Source organism: Haliotis rufescens, unplaced genomic scaffold (assembly GCF_023055435.1).
Source record: "Haliotis rufescens isolate VD_foot unplaced genomic scaffold, xgHalRufe1.0.p SCAF_5, whole genome shotgun sequence".
In the NCBI taxonomy this organism is placed as follows: Eukaryota; Metazoa; Mollusca; class Gastropoda; order Lepetellida; family Haliotidae; genus Haliotis; species Haliotis rufescens.
Genome location: NW_025964223.1, coordinates 55,977,122 through 55,991,024, shown reverse-complemented (window position 1 = coordinate 55,991,024; position 13,903 = coordinate 55,977,122). Strand labels below are relative to the sequence as shown.

Here is a 13,903-nt window from a genome sequence, read left to right as displayed (position 1 = left end):
TAAAAACCATACTCACTCACTCACTCACTCTTTTGGTATGACGCGGTCGGAGATCGAACCCCGGACCTTCCGCCCCCCGGGCGGACGCTCTACCACTAGACCACAGAGGCGGTCTAGCAAGTACTAAGACCTGCTTTTGATGAGATTGTGACATGCCCTGAGACACATCTTAGTGAGCACTGGCCAGGTTTGTTTGTTTTTAAAAACCAAACTCAGCAATATTGCAGCTATATTATGAAGGCCTTTAAATAATCCAGTCTGGACCAAATAAACCACTGATTGACACTGTGAGACGTCCTACAACGTCTGGGTATGATGACAACCAAGTCACCAGGCCTGACCACCCACTTCAGTCATAGGGTTGTACAAGTTTAACCCAGAATCTACATGAGGCCAAAGACATGATGTACAGCGTTTGTAGCTTGTATAGAAGGATATTGTGTGAGCGCTGTCATGAGGACACAGGGGTTGTTGGCCAGAGACAGCTGATCCAGGTCAGGAAGACTCGCCAGGTAGCACATCTAGGGAGTAAACATAGGGAGAGTAAACACAGGGAGAGTAAACATAGGTAAGAGTAAACATACGTAGAGTCATCATGTGTGAATATTCTTAGTTCTCGGAGTTCCTAACAAATTTTAAATCATATGATGGTGACCTGTTGATAATTGAGTCTGGGTTGGCAGCTTGTGGTTGATAAAGTGAGCACCCTTTAGGCCAAGCTTCTTTTATTTTTAGATTACAGATTTTTCAGCCCAAAGTCCAGGGTTGGAGGTTGGATGCATTTTTTTTATGCAGAATGCCCCTGGCATACTTTATGAACATATTCTGTGCTCAAAAGGCCGCCATTTGTGAGGATAAAGCCCCTTGTAACAATAAAAGTTCTACCACTTACAACACGGACAATTGTCAAGGGAGGCTATTCATGTCCGGCTTCAAGATCAACAAATATTGATTATGTATTTCTTTACTAGTTTACAATGGTAAATTCATATGTTTTTTATTAAAAGGTGATGATAACAAATAAAATAACTGACTATGTGGCTATCGATGGGGAAAAAAATATATGGAAATCTGATTTATTTTTTTTACATTTTCTCAAAATTTAGAGTCGGCGGGTCCGTAATCCGAAAAATATAAAACGCCTGGCCTACAGTGTTTTCAATTCAGAGGTTTTGAACGCTGCTTCCATACCTGAAGTTTCCTTTGCAACTGAACATTAAAACCTATATTCAATATATCCCCATTCTACCATGAGACAATAAGAAAATACATTACTCAAAGTAACATTGGAAGTGATGATGTGGCATCATTTGTAGCTAATATTTCCAGTAGGTTTTGTTTGTTGTTTAACGCCGCACTCAGCAATATTCCAGCTAAATTACGGCGGTCTGTAAATAATCGAGTCTCGACCAGACAATCTAGTGATTGATATCATGAGCATTGATAGTCACAATTGGGATACGATGACATGCACCAACCAGGTCAGCCGGCCTGACCACCCAATCCCGTTAGTTCCATATAGCTGGAATATTGCTGAGTGCGTTGTTAAACAAACAAACATCATATCTGAAGAATTCTCACCTCATTGAGGTCACACAGGTCATTACTCTCAAGGGAGAGAACTCTGACTGATGGCGGAATACAAGCAGGAATAGGCTTAAGACTTGAAATTATATTCCCATGAAGTAAGAGGGTCTGTAAAAGATAAAAGAGTTGTCATAAAAAATATACTGGAATAAAAAGTCGTTTATCGCAAATAAAACTACATTCTATCCCCAAACTCTGGTATTTAAAGACATTGTACATGCAATTCCTCATGTTGAATCTTCTCTCCAGTGGCTTTTGCATCATCTATCCCAATGATTCATTTTTACATCTGGGATGCACACGCTAAAACATGACCGGCAGTTTTTACCGACAGCACTGACAGTGACCCCAGGTTTTGAAATTCCTTGTATTTGGCACAGTTAAAGTAGTAATGGTACGAGTTAAAATAAGTTCCCAGTGCTTGAGGACACACTTAGAAATCATTCTTTGTTGACAATATTACCTTGTGACAATGTTCATAGTGAGTAAGTTGGGTTTAACGCCACTTTTAACAATATTCCAGTTACATTCTGGCATGTCAGCTTAATGTGGGAGGAAAGCCCGAAGTGATGTAGGTCTCAGACGTTTACCACTTCGGTGAAACCCACGAGCACGGGTATGGTGCTGACAAACCTAGAAACATAATCGGGGCGAACCGGGATTCGAACCCACAATCATAGGTCTCTGGCGTGCCCAAGGGACGCAACTCTGCACAGCGAATCGCGTCGCCTTAGACGACTGGGCCACCCGTGCCCTCGACAATGTTCATAACATCAAGCCACAATTAAACATGTCAAATACATGGAAAATCTGTGTTTGAAACTAAGCATGAAAGTCAAGGGGTTCTTGTCATAACTCTAACGTTAAAAGTTGCAGATTTAAGGGGGTCCCTAGATTCCAATACTATAGGAGCAAACCTCCAGGACACCGGGACCCGTTTCAAGTATGAACACTGACCATGATGAACACGATGAACATGTGAACACCCTTTATGAACAGTATGATTCATAAAAGACAACAAGGTCATCGATATCCCCAGCAATGGCCAATACTTGATGATGAATACGTCAAGTTTGGTGAAAAAATATTGTACAGTTTTCAAATCTGCTCTGGAAACGAGCACTACTGCCATTTCCAGCTTAAGTCAAAGTTGTTGACATGGAAACTCGAACAATATATTTGTCGAAAATCTCAAACTATCAAGAGGCACCAGTCCACCACTAGACACATCTATGTGCCAAGTTTGGTGAAGAAATATTGTATGGTTTTCAAGATCTGCTCTGGAAACAACATCTTGCATGGAGCGCTGGATGGACATTTTAATAACCCCCGCAAAACGCGTTGATTTTCTGAGAAATTTGACATTGAATAATTGACTCCTTTTTCCTTATCGCGATGTTAGATTGGTCGGTAAAATGTTTATGAAAATCAAGGGCAGGTAATTTCAGATCGCGAGAACCATGGGAATGGATCCAGGGGTTAATGTAGGTTTACAAGTGAGTGAGTGAGTTGGGTTTAACGCCGCTTTTAACAGTATTCCAGTCATATTGCGGCGTGTCAGCTTTATGTGGGAGGAAAGCCCGAAGCCACGAACACGGGTATGGTGCTGACAAATCTAGAAACATAATCGGGGCGAACTGGGACTCGAACCCACAATCAAAGGTTTCTGGCGTGCCCAAGGGACGCAACACTGCACAGCGAATCGCAGCGCCTTAGACGACTGGGCCACCCGTGCCCCCCCTAGGTTTACAAAAGTACTCTTCAAGTTGCACACTTTAATTCCAAAAGGCACACCTTAATATGTTTGTGAATGCCCTGTGGCCTTAATATTATCCGTAGATACCGATTAACATGAAATATGAACTAGACCAAATTGTAATGATTCATAAAGACTAAAATTCAACCAGCCCTAAACTTAAAAGTTCGACAAACTGACTGAGGTATATGCTGGTCCATAAAGTAACAAGATGCTTGCCTGCACAGAGATTCAAACACAACAGCAGCAAACTCCAAGGACCTCAAGACCCACTTAAATTCTAACACTGCTGGGGGCAGTCTGGTAGCCTAGTGGTTAAAGCGTTTGCTCATCACGCCGAAGACCCTGGTTCGATTCCCGACATGGGTACAATGTGTGAAGCCCATTTCTGGTGTCCCCCGTCGTGATATTGCCTGAATATTGCTGGAATACTGCTAAAAGTGGCGTAAAACCATACTCACTCACTCACTCACTCACTCTAACTCTGCCAAGTGACAAAGTAAACCACGGCTTGTGTCACACAATCCAATCTTAGAAGACACATGCTGATGCAATATGTCTGACATGCTCTTAGCATATGGCATCATGCACATGTTGTTACCTTGAGAATAGACAGGGGAGATAACTCCCCAAAGACAGCAATGTTGTTGTCTGATAGGTCCAAATGGCGCAGACGGGCATTATGCTTCAAATTCTCAATAACCTGCAATAAAGACAAATTATTCATTTCATATAAAAACACTACCCAAGGTCAAATGCAACAATGGATGTAAATGTATTCTCCTTGAAACAGTGACTTAACTTCAAGCCTTTTGTTGGCATCAAGAAATGCCTGGAACATGAACACATACAAGTTGGATAGCACTTCTAAGTTCAATGTAAAGACCGTAACAGATCTCAGGTAATGATTTCTTAAACAATTGTACAAGTGGCAACCAATCTTTTGTGTGACAATATGGAAACCTGTCTGAACCAGGAGACTGCAGTCTGTGCCAAACACTTTTGAATCTAGTTGACCGAACCTGTCTTTTGGCAACTTTTCCAGTAGATCATAGTGTTAATGTATAGACTTTTATTAGCAAAGCTGACTAGGCCGATAAATCTTTTACTTGACTCAGGTTACAGGCTAATGGCTAATGTCACAGCCAAAGTCTAAAGTTGTTGATTGTTGTTCGTTGTTTAAGGCCGCACTCAGCAATATTTCAGCTATACGACGGCGTTCTGTAAATAGTTGAGTCTGATTGACATCTACGCAATTGGGAAATGATGACCTGCATCAACCAAGTCAGTGAGCCTGAACACCCGATTTCGTTATTCGCCTCTTACGACAAGCACAGTCGCCTCTTACAGCTTGCTGAAGACCTATTCTCTACCGAGATCTTCATGCATCCTGAATCTAAAGTTTCATGTGATATTGTCACGTGATGTGTCATGCTTTTGATAATGTAGGTGATACCTGAGAAGCAAGGGTTTTGTCTGATGTGAGAATTCCTATGTACAGTGAAACCTTGATTGTCTGGATCCCATTCATTTGTAAACCCCTCCTCCCAGACAATTACAGCTGGAAATGCTTACATTTCGGTGACATTACTTTGAAACCATGATTTGTTAATACGGAAACCTGATAATCTGTACGATTTCAGTGGTGATGTCAGTGTCTGGTTTAACGAGGTTTCACTGTATTGTAAGAAAGGATGGTTGTACCTTGATACTGTTGCCACTAAGATCTAGCCAAGACAGGTATACCAGGTCTGTGAGTCCTAAAATATATAAAACATCCATCATCAATCATGTTAATATCACATTTAATATAATAAATGATGTTCTTCAAATATCTTCAAACCAACAACATCCGAAAAATGTCTGTCATACACATTAAAAGGGATACAAACATTGTTTTCAGATGTTTATGTCTGTCACAAGGCACTCACACAGATGTTTAGGTGTGTCACAAGGCACTCACACAGATGTTTAGGTGTGCCACAAGGCACTCACACAGATGTTTAGGTGTGCCACAAGGCACTAAAAAGATGTTTAGGTGTGTCACAAGGCACTCACACAGATGTTTAGGTGTCACAAGGCACTCACACAGATGTTTAGGTGTATCACAAAAACTCCCAAAAATGTTGACGTGTGTCACAAGGCACTTACAAAAATGTTAAGTGTGCCACAAGGCACTCACAAAGACATTTAGGTGTGCCCTTTGCAACATCAGTGTCCCAACACAAAAGCAAACTTTTGATTCATCTTCAAATTCTGTGGACTGAATTCACCATGAACTAGACAATAATCAGTTGTAACAGGTGTTGTCATTTCTAAAGGGTGTTTACCTTCTATGTTGACAATGCTGTTGTTGGAGAGACGCAGTACAGTGAGATGGATGAAGGAAGACACGCCCACCATGCGAACCAGGTGATTGGATGCTAAGGATAGCTAGGGAATATGGGCAGAACATTAGGAAATACTTTTCACTAAACATAAACTACATTATCAACGGACATAGCAATGTTTGAAATTAAGCATGAAAGTCAAGATGTCCTTATCTTAACACTAACATTTCAAGCAAAACTTTTGGGTGACCTCAGATTCATATATCAGAGCACCAACCCTATAGAACCAGATTTCTTTAATTTTGAACCCTGGAAAGTAGCGATAAGACCAGTCAACCCAGACAAGCTGTCAGATATGGTTGGAACTTGGATGGCTAGAGAGCAAAGGTATTTTAAAATCACAAAATTTTGGTAAATGAAAAGTGAATCTACACTTGCCCCACCAAAGTGGTTGCACTGGATATGAGGGTAATGTATTATAGAATATCACACATTATTTACCACTGAGCAACTTTCGAGCACTCCTAAATTGTCACATTTCAGACATATTCTTGTTATGTAGCCTGCCCCAAACCAGGATTAGGTACAGTATTGCCTGAACTATACACACAAATACACATCTGATGTAAACAACAACACTGAACGTTATAGATACTGGTTTCATTCCTACCGCACATAAGCACTGTGTACCATATATAGTAGTCAAGAGGGTGAAAAACAGTGATTACCTGTTGTAAGTCCTGCAAGTGCTCCACACTTTCTATTTTCGAGATGCTGTTTTGATCAAGAATAAGTCCATTGGGGTGTAAACCTTCTGGTATGTCAAATTTCTTTAATCCATAGCCAGTGAAGTCCAAAACCCCACCTTCACCATCTGAAATGTTAAAGAGGAATAATCTGATTATAACTTTTTGAACTTACAATATAAACATAAAATTAGTATATAATAATTTCTGTTCAAACAGTCTCACATGCCACCCATGGAAATACTTGAATCATTTTGTATCTATTTGTAACCTAACAATATGATACATGTATCAAACGTTCGGTGAACTGTTCCACCCCTGCAGGATATGGGCAACCTCCTAAGCTGTCATATACAATGCTATGAAGATAACCATTAATAACATGCAATCAAACAAGTCACTGAGCCTGCACTACTCCTTTTTAGAAGCAAACAGAGTGCTGAGACATGGGGACATGTTTAATACAGGTCCCCACGAGGTTATACATCAGCAGCAGGTCCAAAGATGTACATGAATGTACATCCGGGAGCACCTTTAGAATACAGTACCACAACTTCTTGTAAGGACAATCTCTGTCGTAGGTCACCTTTTAAGGCAAGGTTTACTCAAAGACAAGCAGCCAGTTTTTGTGAAAATCAGTCGGATTGCTAGCCTGACAGCTAACCGACTGAGATACCTCCACACTGTGAAACTAAGTACAAATTTACCTAGTCATGCCTACACCATTACGGAACTGAACGAAAAGGGTCGAATAGGTGACGGACACTTACAAAGTAGGCATGGTATCTCGTGACTTTAGTCTATGGACACTTACAAGTGATGCCGATGCCATTTGGCACACTCATCCCAATGGGTAATCTACAAGATACCGAGTGGTGAGGATTGAGCTGATATGGGGCGAACTGAAAACAGCTCTTGGCGTCGCGGGTACGCATTAATGACATGGTATTTAATAATTTGTCGGGTGATTTTTGTGACAGAAAAGTGTGATAGGGAACACTGTAAGGATAATGTGGATAATTGTAAGGAACGAGGGAGGCATAACCATGGCTAGAGACAGTACAAGGGGAGTTTCATTTTGAATCGTTACTGAATAAATGTACCGGGTGAAAGTGGCTTGTGTGAATGTTCCAGGACAGTTTCCCCTAGCCAAAATATTTGACACTAAACTATTTCATCCTTTTCTCTCCAATTTTTTTTGTGAAGAATATTAGAAGCCTCTATACAGCCACTAAACGGGTACTTATTAGTTCCCATTAATAATCATTTTAGGCACTTGAATTACGAAAAAACAAAATAAGAAGTATATTTAAAATAAAGTGCTTTCATACACTAGTGCTTGCTAGAAAATGCGGTGTCACAGGACATATTTGTTTAACAAATATTCAAACTCTCAAAATCGCTGGGCATATTCAATGACATTGCGTGTAGAGATGATAGATCACTGGGAGGAGATTATGCACGCGCGATGACCCCTGACGTCACAGGGCATTGTTTCGCAGGTGTGACTTGAAACAAAATACTACAAATTACGTCACAAGGTATTGTCACGTGTTTGAAAAGTTTCTGGTGCTGTATTCTAAATAGGCCTACATACGTAGGGTGTCTCACGCCTATATTTTGATTTATTAAAGTGGTTAAACAATAAAGTATGGATATGACATGTTATCAGTTACATGTTATGATATGTCAGTAATCATCTTTAAGCGGACGTATTTCAGTACCTAGAAGACATCGCTTGCCGCCGTCAGTTACATTGTAAGCTAACGGCGTGTACCGCCACTGACGGGCACCTATTTACATTGGCAACACACGATTAAAGCGGAATTAAACCCAAGTGCAAAGTTTGATGGCAATCATATATATCGGATGTGGTGACACGTGTGATATTCTTTCATTAACAAAAATGTCGTTACATAATTATCAGGCTGTTATCATAAATGCACGGGTTTTATTGTTTACATTCCGCGATTACCTTCGTCCGCCATTTTGAAATGTTCCCGCTGAGCAGGAACGGGGCGAATAGATCGCGATCAAACATTATTTCACATAGTTTAAAACGCTCTTACATTTGCTTTAATTTTTTTCATATTACCTTATATTATGTGTCAAGCATATAAATGGATAAAAATAACTATCCGTGATATATTAAAAAATAACTAATAACATTTACTCCGTCTCGTATATCAGTCTTTCCTTTTCCGGTCGCAATCATGAAGTAAGCCAACTTGGCTACATGCCTTCTTTATCCAAGCAATCCCGAATATATTTGTCAGTAAATGAAAATAAAAACGTTACCTTCTACCAGTATATATCTCTTTCCATCTCATATGCGTTTTATTTTTCTTCCAGGATCGAACTGTGTTCGTACAGCGGATACAAAATATACCCCGGCCATGGGAAGAAAATGGTCAAGGCTGACGGCAGGGTATTTACACTAATATTTTCGCTACATGTGTTTATCGACGTGCTTCTAACATTATATTTGGGGTTGGGAAGAATAAGTCCAGCTATTCGACACAGATAAGCTATTGATATATCTTATAAATTCACTAGAAAGGTGACAATCGTCAATAAACAGCTTAAAACGGGTCCATGTTTGGGAACAGACTAATATTAATTAAGATTTGCTTGCGACAACTCGAAAAGAGTGATATGACACACAACATGGTACTTTAACGCAGATACGCAGACTCTGTCTGTCTTTCCCAAGAAGGAGTAAAAGGAACACCTGACACCTTCAATTACACAAAACTCAATCTCACTAGGCCTACTAGAAGAATATATGAATACCAACAATGCATAAATCTGGGGACCACTAAAATACATTTTATCCTATTAAAACAATCCATACCTGCTATGTTTCTTGGTCAAAAAGACAAATTTCTGTGGTCCCTTTTTTGTAGAATCTGCAACCAATTTTTTATAATTCTGCAAACTTTAGCTTAATTTTCTAGTTTGCACTTGTTTGACAAGTTCTTAAAATACCCATCTCCCGACAGTCCGAGACATCCTATTTTGCCGACTGATGGTCAGTTTTAAAAAGTTGCACGCCCAATGGTCGAATGGTGAAAACGTACCATCATGCACTTTGACCATGGAATCGAGAAATACAGCGGGGAGTGAGACAGTGCTAACATGGCTAATGGTAGAGCAGATACAGTATCATAGCTTTGTACTGCGCCACTATTACTTTCCGACATCCATTTGTAGCTTAATCATGTAAATGTTTTGCTGACGTTAACACTACCACAGACATTTTTTATCCCTACAATCAGCTGTTAATCATTTATCCCCAAATCATTTATCTTTAAGAACGCCAAATATTTTGATTGAAAATGTAGTTTGTCAAAACATTGACTTGTATTGTAAATACAAAGGGGTCAAGTTTTCTATGATTTGGATTGAAGGCAGCATACAACTTAATGATCTCTCTGTCATTAATGTTTGCAATTGTTAAAATAAATTAACATGCAATGGCTAGTTTTTTTAAATATCACATTTGTTTTGTTCTCATCATTTATGGTTTTGGTGTAATTAACAATGTTTAACAATGTTGCACTGTGAGCTAGTTAATCAGATCCTTCTCTGGTGAATTATGTTCATTTTAATAAGCATCATGAGACCTAAACAGAAGTATTCGTACCCTAAAGATATATCTGAAAGTAAAAGGATCTTTATCTTAGTCTTCTTGAAACTACTTTTGTATTCTAATAATAGGTTCCCAGTACCCTATGCTTATCATAAAATGCTCATGTGATGAGGTTCGGGTGGTTTCATGTGTACCTTGGCTGATAGTGTGTAAGCTGACCCCTACATGGATCTTTGCTCATCCAGTCAACCATTGGTTTGCCTTGCCCAAGTTCAATTATGTACAGGTTGTTGTGTAAGGCAGATGTGTAATCAAACACACAGTCAGTATTTGGCGTTTTATTTTTTGTTACTTGCTTTATGACAAACTGATCTTAAAATCCAAGCATTTCCAGTGAACCCCGTTGTGATATAGCAGGAATATTTCCCAAAACATCAGAAAACCATCCACTCACTGACCCGTGAAGATTCCGGGGTAGAATAGGTCTTCAGCAACCCATGCTTGTCGTAAAAGGCGACTAACGGGATCGGGTGGTCAGGCTCGCTGACTTGGTTGATGCATGTCATCGATCCCAATTGCGTGGATCGATGCTCATAATATTAATCACTAGATTGTCTGGTCCAGACTCGATTATTTACAGACCGCCGTCATATAGCTGGAATATTGCTGAGTGCGGCGTTAAACAACAAACCAACCAACCAACCAACCAACCATACACTCACTCCTCAAAAAGCATGTTTTTGTTAACATGGTTAATGCTGAGTATGATAATTACACTTATAAATAAAGAGTAACATTGTTTCCCTGCCTGACTCAGACAAGTGCATAATCATGATAATGATCCATAAATGTTAGGTGAAATACTGTGTGCAGGGATTAATCTAGATACATGTACATGTATTCAGCCTTAAGTCGACAGCTAGTAGTGTAAAAAAATTCCAATTGGAATTAATATTTCCAATTTCATGTTAGCAGCTGGTTATTACATTTGAAACTGGACCCGTGACGATCTTGGGAAGAATAGGTCTTCAGCAACCCATCCATGCTTGCCTTAAAAGGTGACTAACAGGATCGGGTGGTCAGGCTCGCTGACTTGGTTGATGCATGTCATTGTATCCCTATTGAATTGATCGATGATCACGTTATCAATCACGATATCAATCACTGGATTGTCTGGTCCAGACTCAATTATTTTCAGACCACCGCCATACAGCTGGAATATTGCTGAGTGCGGCGTTAAACAGCAAACAAACACTGAATTGAATTAAATGTTTGAAATAATGATAACCAGAAAGGATTGTATCTGTTCTATCAGGTGTTCCAGTTTCTTAACAAGAAATGTGAACGTTCCCACAACATGAAGCGCAACCCTCGTGAGATCAACTGGACAGTGCTGTACAGGAGAAAGCACAAGAAGGGTCAGACTGAAGAGGTTTCCAAGAAGAGGACCCGAAAGACCGCCAAGTTCCAGCGAGCCATCACTGGTGCCACCCTCAATGACATCATGGCCAAGAGGAACCAGAAGCCTGAGGTCAGGAAGGCACAGAGAGAGCAGGCCATCAGGTAATCTTAGACACTGATGATTTATCATCGAAGCTTGATAGTCACTATTGTACATTATCCACATAACAGTACTTGGTCAATAATGTTTTTGCAAACTGGAACTGGAAATTGCTTTGCCCATATGCAGCTTGACAACCACTTAAATCCACGATTGACTTAAAGGGCAAGTTCACACGGAAATGAACCAATTTTTCTTGTACTTTTTCCACATTAAAAGTGTTAACATAGAAGTGTCATAGACAAAAATATAAAAACATCATATTTAATTAACATATTTTTTGCATTAAAACGATTTATATTTTTCACATTTACCAAGTGTTCTATTTCCATAACAAAAACACCATGGCTTATGCCCCTTGCAATATGACGTCATTGGTGCCAATTGATAAACATTATGACGTCATCATGCTTTGTTAGAGCCGCTTCACGTGGTGTAGGTACAGTCTTGTGATTCTAGCGTCTCAGATGCCAGCCAGAATTGTGTTATGCTGAGTCACCACTGCGCCGGAGTGTGTCGTAGACCATGTTGTTTTACCGCAAACTGGTCCTTGATATCTTTTGCGTTGAGAATAGACAGGGACCCAGTTGAATTGGCACCAATTACGTCATAATCTAAGGGGGATAACTCAGGCCTATTTCGCTCGTTAAACGAAGGCCTCATAACGACATATCATTTTAACACTATTGTGAGCTTCCTACTTTCACTGTGAAAAAAAATGAGTGTATATTTTCAAACACAGATACTAACTAATTCTAAAATTGCGTTTTGTTTAGAAAAAGAAAGAAAGTGATTTTTGCGTGTACACTTCCCCTTTAAGTATTTAACCATTGCTAAGCAAAGATTTTTTCAATGAACAAAATTGGCATGAAGTCTGTTTTAGGAAAATAAGCATTAAATAATCTACAAACTTATTGCGTTTGATTATTTTTTCAATGAGCTATGAGTGTCCTTTGTTATATCAAACCCGAACATTGCTACATGAATTTGTGTATGGTTACATTAAATACGTATATTCTGAACGGAATATGGTGTAAAAAAATCCTTTCACGACTTGGTGTATTGTTCCAGCTGTAGTTGCAAACTAGTTAGTTATCGGTTTTAGTCCCTCAAACTCTGATGGCATCTTTGTTCCCCAGGGCATACAAAGAGAAGCAGAAGACAAAGGACACACAGAAGAAGGCATCCAAGGTAAGTGTGTCAAGCTGAGCTGAATTCATTATGAAAAACTTTCAAATATTCATTTGCCATGCAAATGATGCTCATTTGGAAAAAAGATGGAAATATGCCTTTTCAAAACTGAGATGTGCACAATGTTTTCAAAGTACTTACATAAGTATCTCAACCTTGGAAACTTTTGCATCGGTTGAAATGAGATCCTGGACTCCAACTTGATACCTCTCCGTCAAGCTTTAACAAACCCTCAATAGTGATTCTCTTCAGATGAACCTTGAGCGATCTTGTGTGGGGTTTTGAGTGAAGTAGATGTTAGCTTTCTAAAAGGATTCATAATTCACCTGACGAGACCTCATGGAGGGTTGTCAGGCCTTGATGGTGAAAGGAATTGAGTCAAAGTAAAAGTTCTTATTTAAATGAGATTGGATATTTCATAATTTACATAACAGTTTTTTTGTACAACCTTTGTAATGTCATTCCATGAGCTATTGGCATGATACTTGTTACCCCTTGGAGGTACTTCTTTTTTTTTTTTAGCAAATGAAACAAAACTTGACAGCTCACCCTTTACAATTAATCAATGGCTGCAATTGAAAAGTTCTTTGTACTCAGTGAAAATCTTTAATTAAAGCCATTTTCCAAATTACATTACAAGTTAATCATTGAGAATATGCAAAAACAGGCATATCTAAAAACAATTAGCCTGTGACCCAAGTCTCATATAAAGTTCAGATTGTTCTAATGCCATATCCTTAAGTTCCATTCTTTACTTTCAGCCTGCTGCACCCAAGGGAGGAAAACAGTCCAAGGCCTCTAAGAATATGCCCAAGTCTAAACCCACGGTCGGTGGCAAACGCTAAACTGTAATAATTGCAGGCTGAAATAAAAAAAATGTAAATAGCTAAACTGGTTAAGTTGTCTTTGCAGGTCATGTGATATTCCTGGCTTGGTTCACCCCGGGGTAGAATAGGTCTTCAGCAACTCATGCTTGTCATAAGAGGCGACTAATGGGATCGGGTGGTCAGGCTCGCTGACTTGTTTATGTATGTCATTGATCCCAATTGCGTGGATCGATGCTCATGATATTAATCACTGGATTGTCTGGTCCCGACTCAATTATTTACAGGCCGTCATATAGCTGGAATATTACCGAGT

At 39.5% G+C, this 13,903-nt stretch overlaps 2 protein-coding genes across 2 annotated transcripts; one reads left to right on the top strand and one right to left on the bottom strand.

Annotated features, from left to right (window-relative positions):
- Window positions 1-376: 376 nt before the first annotated feature.
- LOC124127248 (centrosomal protein of 97 kDa-like) lies at window positions 377-8,424 on the bottom strand. Its single transcript, XM_048383636.1, has 7 exons — window positions 8,395-8,424; window positions 6,402-6,547; window positions 5,674-5,776; window positions 5,048-5,103; window positions 3,945-4,046; window positions 1,582-1,695; window positions 377-521 (listed from the first exon to the last, which is right to left on the bottom strand). Exons 1-7 carry the CDS (start codon window positions 8,405-8,407, stop codon window positions 384-386), a joined length of 672 nt encoding a protein of 223 aa, XP_048239593.1. The 5' UTR covers window positions 8,408-8,424; the 3' UTR covers window positions 377-383.
- Window positions 8,425-8,522: 98 nt separating this feature from the next.
- Window positions 8,523-13,650, top strand: LOC124125457 (60S ribosomal protein L24-like). Its single transcript, XM_046488778.2, has 5 exons — window positions 8,523-8,637; window positions 8,772-8,847; window positions 11,327-11,574; window positions 12,712-12,763; window positions 13,525-13,650. Exons 1-5 carry the CDS (start codon window positions 8,633-8,635, stop codon window positions 13,606-13,608), a joined length of 465 nt encoding a protein of 154 aa, XP_046344734.1. The 5' UTR covers window positions 8,523-8,632; the 3' UTR covers window positions 13,609-13,650.
- The last annotated feature ends 253 nt before the right edge of the window (window positions 13,651-13,903 follow it).

Bases quoted from the DNA above. Each gene is read 5' to 3' on its own strand.
- LOC124127248 (XM_048383636.1), bottom strand. The intron at 5,777-6,401 runs GTAATCACTGTT...CATATTCCCTAG, and splicing joins ACTTGCAGGACTTACAACAG to CTATCCTTAGCATCCAATCA. The intron at 4,047-5,047 runs GTACAACCATCC...TCTTTATTGCAG, and splicing joins TTAGTGGCAACAGTATCAAG to GTTATTGAGAATTTGAAGCA.
- LOC124125457 (XM_046488778.2), top strand. The intron at 8,848-11,326 runs GTATTTACACTA...CTGTTCTATCAG, and splicing joins TGGTCAAGGCTGACGGCAGG to GTGTTCCAGTTTCTTAACAA. The intron at 11,575-12,711 runs GTAATCTTAGAC...TTTGTTCCCCAG, and splicing joins CAGAGAGAGCAGGCCATCAG to GGCATACAAAGAGAAGCAGA.